The 21609-nt window shown below is 41.2% G+C and overlaps 1 protein-coding gene across 3 annotated transcripts; it reads right to left on the bottom strand.

Moving 5' to 3' along the window:
- Positions 1 to 4: 4 nt before the first annotated feature.
- On the bottom strand, positions 5 to 19248 carry Rfc4 (replication factor C subunit 4). Of its 3 annotated transcripts, none has more exons than XM_048346989.1 (11): positions 19175 to 19248; positions 17510 to 17650; positions 14597 to 14675; positions 12706 to 12785; positions 8417 to 8536; positions 2955 to 3098; positions 2366 to 2486; positions 1853 to 1978; positions 664 to 744; positions 469 to 582; positions 5 to 177 (listed from the first exon to the last, which is right to left on the bottom strand). In XM_048346989.1, exons 2-11 carry the CDS (start codon positions 17638 to 17640, stop codon positions 82 to 84), a joined length of 1092 nt encoding a protein of 363 aa, XP_048202946.1. In that variant the 5' UTR covers positions 17641 to 17650; positions 19175 to 19248; the 3' UTR covers positions 5 to 81. The 3 variants fall into 3 exon arrangements, with proteins under 3 accessions (XP_048202946.1, XP_048202947.1, XP_048202945.1); XM_048346990.1 differs by lacking the exon at positions 19175 to 19248 and adding an exon at positions 19005 to 19163; XM_048346988.1 differs by lacking the exon at positions 19175 to 19248 and adding an exon at positions 19013 to 19163.
- Positions 19249 to 21609: the final 2361 nt, after the last annotated feature.

The raw sequence follows: 21609 nt of genomic DNA, 5'->3' as shown, positions 1-21609 counted from the left end.
AGGCTAGAGTGCTACAAAAACATTTATTAGTTTCTTATCAAGTAGTTATGCAAAGCTGTATGATCCAGATGAGTACTATGTTTAGCTGTTCTGAGTCAATTGCTGCATCAGAGTTGCACAAAGGCTGATGAGCTGCAGGTGTTCATCAGCACCATCTGCTAGGCATTTATCCACATCCTGTAGAGAAATGAGGTTTTAGTAAAAGTATTGTACAGTTTTAAGAATATCATCCAGGGGCTGGGGATATGGCCTAGTGGCAAGAGTGCTTGCCTTGTATACATGAGGCTCTGGGTTCAATTCCCCAGCACCACATATACAGAAAATGGTCAGAAGTGGCGCTATGGCTCAAGTGGCAGAGTGCTAGCCTTGAGCAAAAAAAAGCCAGGGACAGTGCTCAGGCCTTGAGTCCAAGCCCCAGGACTGGCCAAAAAAATACATATATATCATCCAATAGCAGTCAATACTTACAGCAAGTTTTTCTGTTATGATGGACTTTTGTTTATCAGAAAGGTTATTCTCTACAATCACATCATGGAGTTGATTTACAAGTTGAGTTGCTGCATGGCCTTCATCTATTAAGTCCTAATACAAAAAGATTACGGGGCTTTGGTATGATTTTGTTTGTGATAAGTTGGCAAAGGAAATGTAAATGGAAAATATTACCTTGACCACAGCTTCTAGTTTATCAAAGGACCCACTCTGGCATGCAGCTACTATCCCATCAATGGTTTCAACTGGTATTACCTAAAAATTTAGGTGTTAAAACTGAGCACTGCAGAGTTGGAAAGACAGGGAAAACCATGAGCCTGCATTGTCATTTTGCTTTAATGGTTCTTAAAACAAGGCTTCCTAGGATGGATAGTACCCCTACTTCCCCTTATACCTACCTTCTGAAATGTCTAGCACTTGAATGGCTGCCCTGGGAATAAAGTTCTCAAGTACAGAAAGGCTTACTTTACCCTCCTCCAAAGAAGTTTGGTTTTTTGGTTTTTGGGGCTTTAACTCTGGCCTGGGCTTCTGTCCTTAAGCTCTTGGTCAAGGCTAGCACTCTACCACTTAGAGCCATAGCTATACTTCAGGTTTTTGAGTGGTTGTTGGAATTAAGAGTCTCAGGGAGACTTCTGCCCAAACTGTCCTCCAAATGAAATCCTCAGATCTCAAGACTCCTGAGTAGCCAGGATCCCCAGCACCGGGGAAAGTTCTATTAAGAATTGTATGACTAGTGAGTGATCTAGGGAAAAGAGCATATGGTACCCTGCTTCCAGTTTTGGATCGGGCTCTGGGCAAAGGCCTGGCAGGTACAGTATCAGGTCACAAAGGAGACCATGAAGCAGGCCAGGGAGACAGATGAAGATAACAAGGCCTTTAAGCAGAAACAGGAGCAGAAGAAACCAAACTGAAAGTGAAAGGTTGTAGGGAAGGGCCCCCAGCCGCAGGTGCAGTTAAGAAATCTGGCAAAAGCTGTTCCTTGTCCGCAAGATGATGCTGAGGTGACCCTTGATTCCATTCCCATGAAATATCTGGATTTCCTGCTATAACATCTCTGCCACCCAGAGGTAGAGTCGAAGTTTTGTCTAGGACTCATGAACATTAACAGCCTTTAAAAAAAAAAAGTGTCTTATCTAGTTTGTCATTGTGTCAGCCATTCTTGAATTACGTATCTTGAAAGTAAATCAACTCATTTACATTTAAATGTGCCTAAGAAATCTTTCTGAAGTATTCTGATACTTTTAAATTATCCCCTTAGACTTGTTTCTAATGCTGTACTTTGCCTACAGCATTCAGTTGGTTGGAAATTTTCTATAGGGCACACAAAGTTCACCTAGAATTTCGAAGTATCTAATACTCTTACCCCAGCAATGTCTGTGATCACTTTTTCCACAACCTCATTTCCACCTGTTAATCGAGTAGCACTTTGAAGAAATGTGATGGCTTTCCTTAAGTCTCCTTCTGATATTTTAACAAGATAAGCTATTTCCTGAAGAGAGAAGAGTTATTTTTTAAACTTGCAATGGTCAGTTGAAACTTCTAAACAAAAGCCACTGTTAGTGGACAAATAGCAGAATTTCATGAAAGGATAGCAGTGTTTTGCCTCTGTAAGAAGTTGGCAGATACAAAAAAGTGTTGTAATGTTTTCTGGGTCACATAAAATTAAAAAAATTAAGGTTAAATTCTGTTGTGATAAAGGGCCCTATAATATTGAAAGAGAATCATTAGCTAGGAGACTAAAAACTTGTCATTATCCAGAGACTGGCTGAAAATTGCCATAAAGACAGAGTCAGCAACACACATTTAACACTTTCAGGACCTCTTCCTGTGTACACACTTAAGAAATTAGTCATAGCAATTAATAATTAGCAATTACCTCACTGCTGATCTTGACACTTTCCTTTTCAGCAATTTCTAATAACCGCTGCTGTTGAATTTTATCTGACAGAGGTTTGAAGCGGAATTTTGAACATCTAGAGGTCAGAGGTTCAATAATTCTGAAAAAAATTGAGAAAAACATTGGTGTCCATTCTGAGAATTTTCTTAGAAGTTTTTATAAACAAGTTAATGTCTGATAGTGGAATTAATGCAGCACTGAAAATTTTGCACGTTTTTCTCCCTGTAATTGGGATTATCAAGATAAGGCTGGTTGCGTCATACATTCCAGAAAGGAAAGAGGATTCTGAGTATTTCTAAAACAAATGTCTGAGGTCATGTGTCAGTTATTCTGATCTGATTTTTACAGGTATATAAAAATGTTGCATGGTACCCCATGAATATATACAATTATGCGCTAATTTTAAAAACCAGATGTAGCAAGCACATGCTTGTAATCTAGTGCTCAGAAGGCCAAGGTAGAAAGGTTACAAGTTCTATGTCAGCCTGGGACACAGCTGAGACCCTCTCAAGAACAACTACAAAAAAGGCTACCTAGGATCTACTTATTTTCAAAGCAATATACATACCGAGTGACATAGTTACAGATGAGACAGAATCGGGTTGTTTTAGACTCTTTCTCCATGGTACGTCTTAAAGCTGCTTGAGCAGCTGAGGTCATAGAATCTGCTTCATCCAGAATTACAATTTTAAAAGGAGGACATGGCTTCCCACTAATTCAGAGAAACAAAGGAGTTGAACATTAATATATGCAGTGTTCATTAACAGCTTTGCTGAGATATAATACACACTATAATTACCTACTTATAGTGCACAACAAAATATTTTTTTAGCAGTCTTCACTTAGATTCTGTAGGGAAATGTTCCAAGAACACTAGAGGATGCTTGAAATGGAAAAGTATATATGTATATATACACACATATATACATATACACACATGCACACTGTTCTTTTCTGTTAAGATATATTTATAAATTTATATATATATATAAATTATATATATATTTATAAATTTAACTTATGAGTTAGGCACAGCAAGATTAGCAATAACCTAAAAAAATTGAATTATAACAGTATGTGATAACAAAATGGCTAAGTCATTAATCTTGTGCTTTGGAACTATTATTATTAAATAAAATGAAGGTTACTTAAAATCGAAACCCTAAAATACTAACAGTTGATTTGATAACAGACAGCTACTAAGAGACTAATGACTGTGTTGTCCCAGATGAGAAAAAATGGGGTTTCATCATACTCTGAATGGTATTGAAAAGCTAAGATTGCTAGCATTTTTACTATTTTCACACCACAGCTGGCTATGGGCACTAAGACCATGGAAAGTAAAAGAGCATGTAAAAGAGCATATTCAAGAATTGTGCAACCATCATTGCAGGCTAATTTTAGAACTTTTATTACCTCAAAAAGAAACCCTATGCCTATTAGGAATTACTCTTCCCCCAAGTCTTCCAGCCTAGGGAGCCACCTGTCTCTAGGTTTGCCCATTCTGGTCATGTCATATAAATGGAATCATATAACATGTGGATTTTTTCATTTACCATGTTTTCTAAGTTCATCCATGTTGTAGCATATGTCATTCCTTAATTATTGTATTGCAGATTATTAGGAAAAATAGATATGTCACATTTCATCTGTTCATTACCTGTGTCCTTTTCTTGTTTTGTCTCTAATAATAATGCTATGGGATCCTATCTACTCAGGAGGCTGAAGTCTGAGGATCACTGTTCTAAGCCAGCTTGGACAAGAATGTCTGTGAGACTCTTTAATTTTTTTTTTTTTTTTGTCAGTCATTGGGCTTGAACTCTGAGCCTGGGTGCTGTCCCTGAACACTTCAGCTCAAGGTTAGTGCTTGAGCCACAGTGACACTTCCGATTTTCTGGTGGTTAATTAGAGATAAGAATCTCACAGACTTTCTTCCCTGGGGCTGGCTTTGAACAGCGATCCTCAGATCTCAGCCTCCCGAGTAGCTAGGATTACAGGCATGAGCCAGCAGCGCAGGGCTCAAGAAAGTCTGTGAGACTCTTATCTCCACTAAACTACAAGAAAGGCTGGAAGTAGAGCTGTGACACAAAGTGGTAGAGTTCTAACCTTGAGCACAAGAAGCTCAGGGATAGCGCCAGGCTCTGAATTCAAGCCCCAAGACCAGCACCAAAAAAAAAAAAAAAAAAAAAAAAAAAAAAAAAAATGCTATGGAATTTTATTTGTATGTTTTGGAGAAGTCATATTTTTCTCCCCCTTTTTGGCAGTCTTGGGTGTAAGGTCCTCTCCCCGAGGGCTCCATGTAGATGCCCCCAACTCATTAAGTCTCCACGCAGTTACCTGGGTAACCAGCAGACCTGGAGGCAGTTACCTTCCCTTTCCCTGAGGTCACATCCTAATCCACCTGGCCACACACCTTGCCCCTGCCCCAAATAAAGCAGGGCTGGGTGGGGGTAGCCCTCTCTCTCTCTCCCTTCTCTTCCGGCCATGGATCACCTCGGCCACAGGCCAGCAGTTCAGTAATAAACTTTCTCTCCTGCCTGAATACCTCATGGCGTTCTCCTTTATCAGCTCCCTACTTTAAAAAACCTAACATTGGGATTTGAACCCAGGACTTCATGCTTGCTAGACTCCCACTCGAGGCATGATTCTAACCCTACTCTTTTCTGGTTGCTTGGAAGGTAGAGTTTCTTGAATTTGTCTCCCCTGCTGGCTTCATATTGCAGTCCTTCAGATCCCAACCTACTGAGCAGCTAGGATTACAGGAATGAGCCACTGGTGTCTGGCACATTTCATTTTTTTAGGTATTCCTAAAAGAGTACAATAGCTGGGCTACATGGTAATTCTGCTTTACATTTAGAGGAACTTCCAAGCTATTTTCCGGGACAGTTTCATTTTACATTTCAGCCAGCAATGCATGATGAAGCTTAATATTTCTCTACATCCTTGCCAATAAATAGTTTCCCAAATGATTAACTATGTTCATGATCTCTTTTCATATCCTTAGAGCCCATTTATGTACTTTTATTGGGTAATGGTACTGGCCTTGAACTCTCAATTATTCTGTCTCCTGAATATGAGATTATGGGTGTGTACCACCACCATGCCTGGGTAGATCTAGTGGTCTTTTATCCCAATCTTTATTTTGCATAGGAGGAAACTGGGTGCTATAGAAGTTGTGAGTGCAGAATCAATTCAAGGTGGACATGAAAAAAAACTAGTGGGCTGGGAATGTGGCTTAGTGGTAGAGTGCTTGCCTAGCATGCAAGAAGCCCTGGATTCCATTCCTCAGTACCACATAAACAGAAAAGGCCAGAAGTGGTGCTGTGGCTCAAATGGTAGAGTGCTAGCCTTGTGCAAAAGAAGCTCAGGGACAGTGCCCATGCCCTGAGTTCAAGCCCCAAACCTGAAAACAAACAACAAAAACCAGAACCTAGTTAGGACATTGAAACTGGACCTTTATTTCTCACACAAAAATCAATTCCAGATTGATCAAAGAACTCAAAGTAAGATAAAAAACTTTAAGTCTAGTATAGTAAAGGAAAAATGAAGAGAAAACCCTGTAAGATATAGGCACAGGTAAATATTATCTGAATAGAACTCCAGTTGCCATTGACAAGTAGGACATGAGAGTTTCTGCATAGCAAAAGAAACAACTGTAAAGAGTCAATAAGCAATCCACAGAATGGGAGGAAATCTTGCCAGGTATTCAACATAAAGCATGTGCGGAGTTCAAAAAATTAAATAAAGTGAACAAATAATCCAACTGATAAACAGGCAATTGAACTAAACAGTTTTTAGAAGAAACACACTGGCTAAAACATTTAAACATCTGTGGAAATGACAGTCCTTCACATTCTGCAAATTTTGAAGTGTTCTCAGATGTAAAATTTTTAACTATTTTATTGTTTAGTTATTAATACTATTTTTCGCTCTAAAATTGGCTGTTTGTATAAGAACTTACATGGCAATCCAAACAATGAAATATACACTAAAATGTAAGATACTTGAGAGACTGGGCACTGATAACTCACACCTATAACCCTAGCTACTCAGGAAGCTGAGATCTGAGGATCAGTTTGAAGTCAGCCCGGGCAGGAAAGTCAATGAATCTCTTTTTGTTTTTTGTTTTGTCAGTCCTGGGGCTTGAACTCAGGGTCTGGGCGCTGTACCTGAGCTCTTTTACTCAAGGTTAGCGCTCTACTATACTTTGAGCCACAGTGCCACTTCTGGTTTTCTGGTGGTTAATTGAAGGAAATTAAGTCTCATGGACTTTCCTGCCCAGGCTGGCTTTGAACTGCAGTCAACAGATCTCAGTCTGAGTGGATAAGATTACTGGTATATGCCACTGATGCCTGCTCATGAGACTCTTATCTCCAATAAACAACTCAGAAAAGGCCAGAAGTGGTACTCTGACTCATGTGGTAGAGTGCTAGCCTTGAGAAAAAAGAATCTCGGGAACAGTGCCTAGGCTCTGAGTTGAAGCCCTAGAATCAGCATCAAACAAACAAACAACAAACAAATAAAAAAAAACCTGAAAGGAGAAATAACTTCTTTTTTGGCCAGTCGTGGGCCTTGGACTCAGGGCCTGAGCACTGTCCCTGGCTTCTTCCCGCTCAAGGCTAGCACTCTGCCACTTGAGCCACAGCGCCGCTTCTGGCCGTTTTCTGTATATGTGGTGCTGGGGAATCGAACCTAGGGCCTCGTGTATCCGAGGCAGGCACTCTTGCCTCTAGGCTATATCCCCAGCCCCGAGAAATAACTTCTAATACAAGTGTAAATGTACAAAAATAAAAATTTTTATTATGCATGCATAGCACCAAATTATTTATTAAATATCTCTGGAAACTAACTAACTTGAAACTCTCTATATATAATAGAATGGTCATTTCAGATACAAGCGAGATCCAACAAAAAAGGAATTGAGGCTGGGAATGTGGCTTAGTGGTAGAGTGCTTGCCTAGTATGCTTGAAGCCCTAGGTTCAATTTATCAGTACCACATAAACAGAAAAAGCTGGAAGTGGTGCTGTGGCTCAAGTGGTAGAGTGCTAGCCTTGAGCAAAAGAAGCTCAGGGACAGTGACCATGCCCTGAGTTCAAGCCCCAGGACTGACAAAAAAAAAAAGGAATTGCACTGAGCACTAGTGGCTGGTGGCTCATGCCTGTAATCCTAGCAACTCAGAAGGCTAAGAGCTGAGGATTGAGCTTTGAAGCCAGCCCAGTCAGTAAAGTCCCTGAGACTCTTATCTCCAATTAACTACTTCCAAAAAGCCAGAAGTGGAGCTGTGAGATAAGAAGTAGAACATTGCCTTGAGCAAAAGAAGCTCAAGAACAAGAGCTACTCCCTGAGTTCAAGCCCAAAGATCAACACACAACACACACACACACACACACACACACACACACACACACAGAATTTAAAATTTGAAAATTTGGCAGAAGCATGTATTATCTTGACCTATTTTGTATTATAACAATTCCTGTGAATGGATAAAGAAGAAATTAATTTCTCACAGTTCTAGAGGTTAAAAGGTCCCAGAGGGCGGGGAATATGGCCTAGTGGCAAGAGTGCTTGCCTCATATACATGAAGCCCTGGGTTCGATTCCTCAGCACCACATATATAGAAAATGGCCAGAAGTGGTGCTGTGGCTCAAGTGGCAGAGTGCTAGCCTTCAGAAAAAGAAGGCAGGGACAGTGCTCAGGCCCTGAATTCAAGGCCCAGGACTGGCAAAAAAAAAAAAAAAAAAGTCCCAGAATGAAGGGCTGCATATGCTACCGGGCTACTTATCAGGATATAGCAGATGGCATCACCTGACAAGACAGGGTGAGCCTGCTAATGACTTTTAATAAGGCTGCTGGAGGGCTCTACCCTCCTGACTTCTAGTTATCTTCCCAAGCTCTCACCTCCAAATACCACTAGTGTGAATTTAGGGGTTAACTCTTTATCACTTTTCAGGGGATATGGTCAACCTACAGCTTGTATTTAAAATAAATATAATGACCAACATTATGGAAAAGGAAAGTTCACTTACTCTGAACGACTTCCTGACACAGTTAGTTGAGCAAAAGTTTTCACTTTCTCTCGAACTACTTGTATTCCACGTTCATCAGATGCATTTAACTCAAGAACTCTTAATCGAAACAGTTCAGGCCTATTTAAAAATGCAAAAGAAATATGAAATACCACACAGCATACAAGTAACCCAGGCACAACCTTTTTACACTTAACATATTATATACCTTACATGTTATACAGTTAATATTTTGGCATTTTTCATCAATGAAAAAGTATATTTTATATGCCATGTTAACAAAACTACTGTAGCATGTGATATTTCTTAATTTCACATTCAACATTAGACATCAAGTAATGGTAAGTATGTGACAATTTAGCACATTTTGAAGATTTCTAGAAAGCAGCTTCCTAAAAGGGAAATTACTATGTTAAAACATGATTCTTTTAAAAATGGCGAAGAAACACATGGGGAAATGTTCATCCTCTGTAGCTGTAAAGGAAATGCAAATAAAAACAACCTTGAAATACCACTGTACCACAGTCAGAATGAATGGCCAATATCCTAAATTCATACAACAAATGCTGGTGGGGATGTGGAGAAAGAGGAACCCTACTGCACTTGCTGGAAGGAATATAAACTAATACAACTACTCTGGAAAGCAGTCTGGAGGTTCATCAAAAAACTAAACATAGGCATTCCCTGCGACTCAGCCATACCACTCCTTGGCATCTACCCTGAGCAACAAGAACCAGAATACAACAAGGACACCTGCACTTCCATCTTCATTGCTGCACTGTTCACAATAGCCAAGGTATGGAAACAACCCTAAAGCCACACTACAGATGAATAGATCCAACAAATGTGGTACCTATTTACATTGGAATTTTACACAGCTATTAGAAAGGATAAAATGATGGCATTTGCAGGGAAATGGATGGAACTAGAGCAAAGCATGTTGAGTGAGATAAGCCAAGATCAGAGAGACTAACTGCACGTGTTCTCCCTGATAGGTGGATATCATGCTTAAAATGCAACGAGATAAGACAAAGTAAACAGGACTCAAGATATCCATAGACAGTGAGACCAAAAGAGGACAGTCTCAGGAGAAAAGCACCAAAATGTAACACCTAAGCACCTCTGCATATATATATATACATATATATACACACACACACACACATATATATATAAAATAATATACAAACTGGAAAGAATCCCAAAGACATGGAAACAAAGAACCTCTTCTTAATTTGTCTTGTCGTTCTTTTAGATGACTCTGTATTCTATGTCACATAAATAGTGTATACACATGCACATCTGAGGGAAGATGGGAGAAGGGCACAGAATTAGTGGAAAAGGGTGAAGTACAGCAGAGGGGCCCATCAGCTGCACTGGACATCGATGAAAGTGAAGTAAGCAACTCAAGGGCGGTGATGGGAGGGAGAGAATGAGAGAGGAGGGAACAGCTGACACTAAGCAAAAGGAATGAAATGTACATATCACCTGATATATGTAGTGTTAATCTTGCTGCATATCACCTCTAAAACAACAATTTAACAAAAGCTACATTAAAAAAAAAGGCTGCAAATGTGGTTTAGTGGTAGAATGCTTGTCTAGCATTCATGAAGCCCTGGGTTTGATTCCTCAGTACCACATAAACAGAAAAAGCCAAAAGCGGCACTGTGGCTCAAGTGGTAGAGTGCTAGCCTTGAGCAAAAGAAGCTCATGGACAGTGCCCAAGACTGGCAAAAAAAAAAAAAAGACATCACACAGGAAATGTTGGTTGTGTTTTGAAGTAATACTGACTACATAATGACAGGAGAAAGTGTTCCCCCATCCCACTCCCTCCAAAAATCATGATTCTTTGGGGTTTTTTTTGTTTTTTTGTTTTTTGGTTTTTGTTGCCAGTCCTGGGGCATGGACTCAGGGTCTGAGCACTGTTCCCTGGCTTCTTTTTGCTCAAGGCTAGCACTCTACCTCTTGAGCCACAGAGCCACTTCTGGCGTTTTCTATATATGTGGTGCTGAGGAATCGAACCCAGGACTTAATGTATACGAGGCGAGCACTTTACCACTAGGCCACATTCCCAGCCCATGATTCTTTGTTGTTTTTGTTTTCTCTTCTGTCTTGTTTGTTGGTTTATCTGTCTTTGGGAGTATAAGAGGAGCACGGACATGGAGAAACAAAGGATGAAAAGATGCAGAATTGGTACTCAATAGACACTATATGAAAAATGGACTATGTAATTTGTGGTAGGGATGGGAGGGGAAAACTGGGAGAAGGGTGATTATTGAAAAAGAACTATCTTTAAAATTGTTTAAAAGAATTTTATTGTAAAGGTGGTGTGCAGAGGGGTTAGTTACATAGGTCAGGTAACAAGTACATTTCCTTTTGAACAATGTCACCCCCTCCCTCATTCTCTCCCAGTTTTTCCCCTCCTGACTTCCCTATCCCCAAACTATATGCAGAAACGCAGGACAAAGGGTGAACCAACTCATCAGTGAAACTCAGTAGATACTATGTTGGAAATAAACTATGTACTAAGAAATGTACAGGGGCTGGGGATATAGCCTAGTGGCAAGAGTGCCTGCCTCGGATACACGAGGCCCTAGGTTCGATTCCCCAGCACCACATATACAGAAAACGGCCAGAAGCGGTGCTGTGGCTCAAGTGGCAGAGTGCTAGCCTTGAGCGGGAAGAAGCCAGGGACAGTGCTCGGGCCCTGAGTCCAAGGCCCAGGACTGGCCAAAAAAAAAAAAAAAAAAAAAAAAAAAAAAAAAAAAAAAGAAATGTACTGATTATCTGGCTTATGTAACTGTAATCCCTTTGTACATAACCTTTATAAAGATAAAAAATAAAAATTAAAAAACAGTGGTGTGATTTTCTTGTGGGTTTTTTTGTTACTGTTTTTTGGTGCCAGTCCTAAGGCTTGGTTCCCGAGCTTTTTGCTCAAGGCTAGCACTCTACCACTTGAGCCACAGCTCCACTTCTGGCCTTTTGGTGATCAATTGGAGATAAAAGTATCAAGGATTTCCTTCAGGCTGGCTTTGAACTGCAATCCTCACATCTCAGTCTCCCGAGCAGCTAGGATTACAGCTTGAGACACCAGTGCCTGGCCTTTTTTGGGGGGGAGAAGGGGGCATGCTGGGGAATCAGGCTTTGCATAGACACTCTTATCAGTGAGCTATAACCCCCTACAACATGAACAATAAAGCACTAAAAGTAACACATACTCATTGTAGGCAAATCAAAAGAAAATGAAAATATTCATCATTTCCTAACTAAACAATGTTTTGATATTTTCCTCTAGTCTTTTCTCTATATATGTATTAATTTTTTACCTTCTTTTTTGGGGGTGGGGAGGGGAGTCCTAGGGCTTGGACTCAGGGCCTGAGCACTGTTCCTGAGCTTCTTTTTTGCTCAAGGCTAGCACTCTACCACTTAAGCCACAGCGCTACTTTTGGCTTTTTCTGCGTATGTGGTATTGAGGAATCAAACCTAGGGCTTCATGCATGCTTGTCAAGCACTCTACCACTAAGCCACATTCCCAGACTGTGTTTATTTTTTAAATTAAAACCAAAACCAAAACAATAACAACAAAAATTCCTGATAACTGAGGGCATAGTTCAATGGTAGAATGAATGACACATGTCTGAGGCCCTGGGTTTAATATGCAACACCAACCTCAACTACCTCAACCCCTCAAAAAAAAAAAAGAAACTTCACAAATAGTTGTTTTTATATACATGCACCAACATGACTAGCTATATGCTTTATTCTTTTATAAAGAACATATAAGAATTATATATTAAGGGCTGACTTACTCTGGCTAAAATAACAAACTACTTAATGGTTTCATTATGATTATACGGCTAAGGTTCTCTCAGTTTGAATCTGAGTAGGGGGATCATCAAAAACCCAAGATAAAAGTTGTTGTCTATTATATAAAACATCAGGGTTATGCAGTCTTTTCTTTCTTTAGTTGTGGGGCTTGAATTTTGGGCCTGGGCACTGTAACTGAGCTCTTCAGTTCAAGGCTAGCACTCTCTACCACTTGAGCCACAGTGCCACTTCGGGTTTTTCTGGTAGTTAATTGGAAATAAGAGTCGCACCAACTTTCCTGCCCAGGCTGGCTTTAAACAGTGATCCTCAGATCTCAGCCTCCTAAGTTGCTAGGATTACAGGTGTGAGCTACCAGCACCCTGCATACAGACTTTTCTTCTATGCTTTTTGTTTTGTGTTGAGGTGCTGGGGATTTTTCATGTCAAATCTTTAACAAGATAGATTAATGAATTTCAACTTACCCAAACAGTTCTCTAGCTGCTGCTAAAATAGTGGACGTTTTACCAGTTCCAGGTGGCCCATAAAACAAGAGATTAGGGAGCTGTTGGAATTAAATTAAAATTTTTATACAGTGAATTCTGGCACAAATGACTGCAAATTTCTGTGGAATGAGAATTGGAGGCTCAAGTAGTAGAGTGCCAGCCAGGAGCCCAAATATCAAATGAGAATGTGTGGTCTTGATTTCAACCCTAGTACTAGACACACACATACTATGTCTGTAGAATGATACAGTAACTTCCCTAATAAGAAGGATCTAGTAGAAACAAACTGTGGTAAGGAAAAGGATTTTAAACAGCCTTGTAACTGTAACTTTTTTCCAAATGTACACTGTGGAGCAGACCAATATGAACTCTAAATCCAAAATGCTCCACGATTGAAAATTTTTTTGTTCTGGTCTTAGGGCTTGAACTCAGGGTCTGGGCACTGTCCTTGAACTTTTTTTCTGCTCAATGCTAATACTCTACCACTTGAGCCACAGCACCACTTCTAGTTTTCTGGTGCTTAACTGGAGATTTCCTGCCTGGGCTGGCTTTGAACCATGATCCTCAGATCTCAGCCTCCTGAGTAGCAAGGATTACAAGTGTGAGCCACCGGCAGCCGGCCCTGGCTCAGAACTTTTTGAGTCCTGTGTGACTGTGATACTTAAGTGCTTACTCTGAACACATTGTTTTCAAGATATTAATGGAATTTCCTGTATCTGTACATATATACACACACACATACATAGTAACAGGGTTTGAACTCAGTGCCTTGCACTCTTGGCTTTGCTTGCTCACCATATATATACATATATGTACACATAAATGTTAAGATTTGGATCCTAAATGTGTTCCAAAGGCCTATAAGCTAAAGGCTTGGTTGCCAGCCTATGGCACTACTGGGAGATGGTAATACTTTTATGAATCAGGTCCTAGTCATTTCCTCGTCATTCAGTGAGTTGCTTTGCTATGCTATAAGGCCTCCAAAGCAATGGAGTCCAAGTGACCATGGATTGAAACCTCTGAAATGAAGAATGAAAATAAACTTTTTTCCTTTCATGTTGTCTAATGACGTGTGTTTTGACACAACGGTGGAGAGCTAGCAAAGTAAACATTTCTAAATGTCAAATTCAAAAACTTTTGGTTCCAAGCATTTTGGATAAAAGACACTGAATCTATACTGTAATTACAATAAGAGAATAAATAACAGCCAAACCAAAAGAGCATTTAATTAAAAGCTGCCATATGTAAGGAAGCAAATTTGGAGCATAATGCAAAAGCCCTATCCCACTTTGACTTTACTAAACATTTAAAGCACTTGAAAGGGTTGGGGTATAGCTCAGGTGTTGGAGTGTTTGCCTAGCATGCTCTTGATCCTACCTCAGTAAGCACACATACAACATGAATACAACATTACTAATTAAAATAGGTATTTCTTCACCTGTGCTTTATTTATCTTGTCTCTGCCTAATTGAAAATACAAGTTACTAAGGATATTTTTATCCTATATATCCTAGCAAAAGATAGCAATGCTATAAACAGAATTAAGTGTTCAATGCTTTTTAAAAATAAATCCTCAAGTCAGGTGAAGTTACACTTTCAAAACATCTTTATAATACTTGTTTAATCAATGTCCCCTCACCAAAACAAAAGCTTATGAAGAAAGGAATCTGTCTTGTTCAATGATCTTTACTATATAACAATGATACATAGGATTAAAGAAATGACTTACTAAATATTTATTGAACTAATTATGGTTATACAACTAATATGAAGGACTCACTGGATATACAGCAGAAGATTACAAAGTAAAAGGGTGAATTAAGATTTAAATTATAAATCTCCAAAAGACATCGAGCACTCTGCTACTCACATCAGCTCCTTCTAAAGACTTTTTCAGCACTGCAACTACTTCTTCCTGGAAAGCAACTTCATCCACACATTTTGGGCGACTGGGGATGGAAGGGAGAAAGATTATTTAGTATACTGTGGTATACTATGTTAGCCATAGAAAAGTCTCAAGTGGGGCTGGGAATGTGGCTTAGTGGTAGAGTGCTTGCCTAATATGCATCAGGCTCTGGGTTCCACTCCTCAGTGCCACATAAGCAGCAAAAGCTGGAAGTGGACAGAGAACTCAAAAAACTAAGCCCCTCCAAGCCCAATAAACCTATTAGGAAATGGGCAAAAGAGCTAAAGAGAGACTTCACAAGAGAAGATATAAAAATGGCAAAGAAACACATGAGGAAATGCTCAACATCCCTGCTAGTAAAGGAAATGCAAATAAAAACAACCCTGAGATACCACCTCACCCCAGTTAGAATGGCCTATACTCTGAACTCAGGAAACAACAAATGCTGGAGGGGCTGTGGGGAAAGAGGAACCCTTATCCATTGTTGGTGGGAGTGCAAATTAGTACAATCACTTTGGAGAACAGTATGGAGGTTTCTCAAAAAGCTCAATATAGACCTACCCTATGACCCAGCCATACCACTCCTAGGCATCTATCCTAAACAGCAAAATCCAAGATATCAAAAAGGCATTTGTACTTCCATGTTTATCGTGGCACAATTCACAATAGCCAAAATATGGAAACAACCCAGATGCCCCTCCACAGACGAATGGATCAAAAAATATGGTACTTATACACAATGGAATACTACATAGCGATTAGGAATGGTGAAATACTGTTATTCGCAGGGAAATGGTCAGAACTTGAACAAATAATGTAGAGTGAGACAAGCCTAGAACACAGAAAACAAAGGGGCATGATCTCCCTGATATATGACTGTTAACAAAGGGAGATGGAGAGACAGTAGAGACCAAGTCTGTGAATACTGTATATGTTCTTGATACATTGTATATTGCATATATGTCAACCTGACCTAGACAAGGGATAGAAAAACAGGTCGTAAGATACCACAAGAAATGTACACACTGCCCTACTATGTAACTGCACCCTCTTTGCACAACACCTTGTAAAAAAATTTATGTCCAATTAATAAAAAAAAAAAAAAAAAGCTGGAAGTGGCGCTGTGGCTCAAGTAGTAAAGTGCCAACCTTGAGCAAAAGGTCAGGAACAGTGCCCAGGTCCTGAATTCAAGCCCCAGGACTGGCCAAAAACAAAAGCAAAAACACAGAAGTCAAAAGTATGAATGTCTCAAGTGTTTGTTTTGCTAAAACATCAGTGACAATTCTTATATACTGATGGAATGAAAAACATGTTTTATAATTGAAAGTAGGTATTTAAGGAAATATGTAGTAATGTAGTAAAACACTATTTACCTCCCATCTGCACTGCTTGCACAAAAAAAATCAGCAAGAGCCTGGTGCTGTTGGCTTACACTATAATCCTAGCCACTCAAGAGGCTGAGATCTGAGGATCACAATTCAAAGCCAGCTTGGGCAGGAATGTCTGTGGGACTCTTATTTCCAATCAACCACAGAAAACAGGAAGTGCAGTTGTGGCTCAAGTGGTAGAGCGCTAGCCTTGAGTTGAAGAGCTTAGGGACAGAGCCCAAGCCAAGTTCAAGCCCCACATGTGCCACCCCCCCAAATAAAATAAATAAATAAATAGATAAAAATCAGCTAGAGTTTTATTAGCAAAACTTGCTAATGAAGCTAAGTTTATTTCTTAAGTAAACACTTGCTTAGCAAGTAGTATTGTATTTTAACAAGATAATAAATCTCAGCTGAAAAAAATAATTTAACTAGAGGAAATTATTCTGTCAGTATATACTTAATGTATATTAAGCTGGGCACCAGTGGCTCACATCTAGAATCCTAGCTACTCAGGAGGCTGAGATCAGAGGATCCTAGTTTAAAGCCAGTCTGACTAGAAAAGTCCATGGGACTGTTAACTCCAATTCACCAACAGAAAGCCAGAACTTGGAGGTGAGACTCAAGTGGTAGAGTACCAGCCTTGAGCAAAATACCAGTCAAGAATAAGAGAGCCAAGTTCAAGCCCCAGTATTGGCGCGCGCACACGCGCGCGCGCGCACACACACACACACACACACATCAGGAAAAACAAACAGAAAACAAAACCCGAAACCCTAGCTAATGTCAACTCTCAATTATACCAAAACAAAGAAGGCTTTTATTGAGAGTCTCCTTACTTAAAGGGGTCACTAGATTGAGGTAGCAAAGTTCTAAGCTCAACCAATATAAAATACAATAACATATTTATCTTACATCATTAGTAATAACAGAAGTGACACAAAAGTTATAGTACCAAACCTAAGACCAACCTTTCTGCTTAAATAATCAAAACCTAGATTTTTCAAATAAGTACTGATAGTACCAGACAAAACACAAGGCCCTTAAAGCCTGAGTAGCCTGAAAACCCTTCGAAATAATTAACATTTCCATCCAATGACATCTGATTATTACAATTACTTGTAATGACTTAGCTGGTAACAAAGTGCTACTTCAAGTACGATTTTGATTAAAAAAAAGTATAAACTTAAGAATTTTCACCTATTAGTAATAAAAGGAAACAAATCATTATTTATACTCAAGTTTTTACACTCACAAAAACTTTGTTTTTTTTCACATCTTTAAAACTGTAGGTTTCAGTTACTGAGTTCATTTATAAAATAAGGGAATAAAATCAAGTCTATGAAAGGTACCTTTCAATTCCAAGGTTCTAGGATTTCGGTAATTGGGTGATTTTCAAGGATAGCATGTAAATAAAGCAAATAATAATCCCCTTACATTAAAAAAAAGATCAGAAATGGGAATTGGTTATGTCAGCAAAACAAAACAAAACAAAACCCAATATTCTTACTATTTTTCCACCCATGGGACAGGTTTGACTTTCTTGTTTTCTCCGCTGCTTCCTGCAGTGGCAGCTACTCCGCGATCTTTGGTAAACGGTGGTTTAGTACTGACAGATGCACCTTTTAGAAATGCCTGCATGATTTCTTCCCTACCAAAAAAAAAAAAAAAAGGAAACTTAAAAAAACAAAAACATTAAGAGTAAGCTCTGCCTGAAAGCACAATTAATCTTATGCAAAAACACCCACAATTACTTAATGAAGGGGCATCATTCCATGACCCAAGATGCTCTGGATGCATGTATTAGGGGCCAGAGGGGTGCAAAGGAGGCCAAAGTCCTTAAGGAACTTAGAATTTGTTTATAGGAAAGGAATTATAGAGCAAACATAAATCACATGCCAGAAAGTTTGTTCATTTTTGGCTGGTCCTGGGGCTTGAACTCTGGGTCTAGTCACAGTCCCTGAACTTTTTTGCTCAAGAAGAGTGCTCTGTCACTTGAGCTTCCCTTCCACCTTTTTTCATAGTTAATTGGAGAAAGTTTCATGGGCTTTCCTGCCCTGGCTGGCTTTTTGTAATCCTCACCAATAGCTAGCATTACAGGTGTGAGCCACTGGTGCCTGGCTCAGAAAGATTTTTAAAGGGTTCCAAAACTATCAATAAATACATTACTGTGCTTTAGGGGTCCTTCTCCAGTCTTTTCCATTCCCGTCATAGGCCCAGTTCTAGCTCAAATGCTGAAATTCGAGGCAAGTGGGAGTGCTTGGTCCACAGATGAGCATCTTTCCTCTGGCTACCAGCTCACTCATAAGCCTATTTTCCTAGCAAAGCCCATGCCCACCTTAAAACTTTTGAGTGTGTATGTATGTGTGTGACAGAAATAGCTGTTTTTCTAGTAACAAACTCAATTGGAGAAAACAAAACTATACAACCGCCACCCCGAACTCCACAGTGATTAGTAGTAAAATTTAGATATTCATGCTCGCAGGATGTTTTCGGGGGTTACACACACACACACACACACACACACACACACACACACACACACGCCCGCGCGCGCGCGCACACACACAGCCTCATATCTGAAAATCCCTAGCATTCGTGGCAATCTATTCCCCTCATCCCTACTATTATATATTCCAGAGTCTAAGTGCCAGCTACATGGTAGATGTGCAATAGTTGGGTGAGTGACATCACTTTTGAGACAAGCTTTGCCCCTCTTCAAAAAAAGGAACTAAGGCCTACAGCATGAGGGAATTGAATTAAATAAGATGGCACACACGGACCCGTGTGCTTGGTGTGGGTATATCAACAGAATCGATAGTAATAATAGTAATAATAAACTGCAAACGAACGGCTAGGGTGGTAAACGTCACTGGATCCCCCCATCCTGGCCATTTCGGGTAGGGTGAGGGAGGCCGGCTGGAGCCGCGGTAAGGGCGGAGTGCCTCACGAGGACCCTCGGGCTTGGAAAGGCGACGGACGGGGCAGTTTCTCCCCCAGGTCACCTGCACACCTGGCTTCCCGCGCAGGGTGGCCCCAACCTGTGAGCCTCCAGTCACCGGAGCGAGCCCGCCTATCGCTCGCTCTTGGGGTTTCGGGTTGGGGACAAGCCGGGGCGCAGATAGAGTCTCAGCTCTATCCTGCACGCCGAGGACAGTCGGCCTAGGACACTTACGGTAGCCGCGAGCCCCTCAGTGGCAGCGTTCCGCGCCACTCGTCGGCGGACTCTGGGCACGGCGGGAAAACGCCGGCTTGTCAATCGTCACTTCCGTCAGGAAGACCGCGGACGCGCTCACCTCACTTCCGGCCGGGCGCCCATGGTGCGTCTTGCTGTGAGGTTGGTTGTGTGAGCCTGCGGGGAGACCCGGGTCGCTGTCGCCGCGCTCGGCTCCTTCTGGACGCTGTGGGCCAAGGACTCCCTGCGGGAGGAGAGTGGGGCAGCGGGCCGTTGCCCAGGCCTAGGGACCCCCGCGGCCCCCCGCGACGTCGGGGGGTCTCCCCCCCCCCCAATCTGTAAGCGAGGGAAACTTCACCCTGGAGCGTCTCGGATTGCGGCGACACGATTCGGCTCGCAGCCTGTTTCGCCCCTAAAGGACGGAGATGGGGGGCGTAGAGCTGATCTCCCTCCAGGAGAGGGCATCTCGCCGGCCTCGGGCCCTGCCCGGCTGGCAGGCTGGCTGTGTGCTTTCAGGGCAGAGTCATCGGTGTCTTTTCCTTGACCTCTGGAGAGCCGGGACCTGCCTTTGGCGGTGTTCGCCTGTTGGAGAGAGGGAGGGCCGCCCGTACTACTAAAGACCTCTTCCTATTCCCGAGTTTCATTCAGAAATCTAGTGTGAGGGAGCGCAAAAGTTAAAGAGCGGCCGCCAGTGTCTGGGGCCTGTAATTCTACTCACTGGGAAGGCTGAGGTTGGGAGGATCCCTCGGCTTGTTAGGGAGACCTTCTCAACCCATAGCTGGGCGCGGTGCGCGCCTTTCATCTCATGGTACATGGAAGCTGTGCTTGGGAGATGGGAAGCTAGGCCATCCCAGACGAGACCCTTGTCTCCTCGGAAGGAAAATAGGAGACGATGTCGAGTTGTCAGGGAAGCCCTTCGTAGGCAAATAGCGACTCAGGTATGGGAACAGAGAAGATCCTATCACCAAAATAAAACGCGAAAAAACAGGACTAGAGATGTGGTTCATCAGTATTGCACTACCCTAAAACGCAAGTCGAGTTCAACCCCCCGACACACACTTCTGAGGGGAAAAACAAAAGGCAAAAATAACTAAATTGATAATCAAGTCGAACTCCACCAGGGTTCAGGTACTGTGGGCTCTAGGCAGGTGATCAAAGCTGGATCATCTATGGCCTAGTGGCAAGAGAGCTTGCCTCCCATACATGTATACAGAAAATGGCCAGAAGGGGCGCTGTGGCTCAAGTGGCAGAGTGCTAACCTTGAGCCAAAAAAGAAGCCAGGAACAGTGCTCAGGCCCTGAGTCCAAGGCCCAGGACTGGCAAACAAAGAATGACTACATTTTTTTTCCTGTCCTGGCTTGAACTCAGGGCCTGGGCACTGTCCCTGATCTGCTTTTTGTTCAAGGCTACTACCACTTGAGCCACAGTGCCACTTCCAGCCTTTGCTGATTGTATGGTACTGAGGAATGGAATCTAGGGCTTTGTGCATGCTAGGCAAGCACTCTACCACGAAGCCCCAGTCAGAATGGCATTTTGTTCTGCACAAATGCAGAGTGTGACATTAATTGTTAATGCTCCATGTTTATTGGCTTGGCTTGCAACAAATGTTTGGTGAATTTTGAAGCACCATGGTGACATAGCCGGAGGCAATCGAGAAAATACAAGTAGCTTTGTAGACTGAAAGTTTAAGAAAATGATGTTATACAGAGGCCATAGGAAGCCGGAAGAAACATTTTAGGACTAACCTAAGGAGTTAACTAGATTCACTAAGGATGCTTTCTGCTACTTTGTGATTATCAGAGACTTGGAACAGTCTATGGAGATTATGAGACATACATCTGGTTTATATTTTCCTAACTGATTAAGTTGTACACTTAATGCTTATATACTGCATTTAAGATATAGTTTGATGAAGTTGAAAAAAGATTTATGAAATGGGCAATCCACATTTGCTACTTAGCAAATACCTCAGCCTCACAGAGGCTCTTGTTGCATAATCCCTGAAGGAATCAATTCTCCTTGAAATTTAATCCTAAAAATCCCAGGATTAGTGCTTAAATTTTAAAAAGCTTTGGGGAGTAGTTTCAGCTTTGTGCTCTTTCTTCCATCATGTGATGACTCAGAAGACTCTCAGCAGGTATTGGCAGGCATCTTGATCTTGGACTTCTCACCTGCAGTAATTTAATTTTCTGTCCATTATAAATTACCCAGTCTCATATGTTCTGATACAGCAGTACAGACTAAGGCTGTCTTTTTTCATTGCACTATTCAGTATTCAAAAATATACATTTAAACACACTTCTCCTAGAAAATAACCCAGTTAGTAGGAGATGAGAAACTAGACAGGTGTAGCCAAACTGAGAACTCGCTTCACTACATCAAAAGAACAAGCCCATATTTGTAGGATCCTGTGTGAGGCAAGCATATACTGCGAT

Source organism: Perognathus longimembris, chromosome 5 (genome assembly GCF_023159225.1).
Source record: "Perognathus longimembris pacificus isolate PPM17 chromosome 5, ASM2315922v1, whole genome shotgun sequence".
Classification (NCBI taxonomy): domain Eukaryota; kingdom Metazoa; phylum Chordata; class Mammalia; order Rodentia; family Heteromyidae; genus Perognathus; species Perognathus longimembris.
This window is presented reverse-complemented; position numbering and strand designations above follow the sequence as displayed.

Excerpts from the sequence above, each read along its gene's own strand:
- Rfc4 (XM_048346989.1), bottom strand. The coding sequence starts at position 17,640 with ATGCAGGCATTTCTAAAAGGTGCATCTGTCAGTACTAAACCACCGTTT. Across the intron at positions 14,676-17,509 it reads GTCCCATGGGTGGAAAAATA|TCGCCCAAAATGTGTGGATG; the intron begins GTAAGAATATTG and ends TTCCATCCCCAG. Across the intron at positions 3,099-8,416 it reads GTGTCAGGAAGTCGTTCAGA|TGGGAAGCCATGTCCTCCTT; the intron begins GTAAGTGAACTT and ends TCTCTGAATTAG.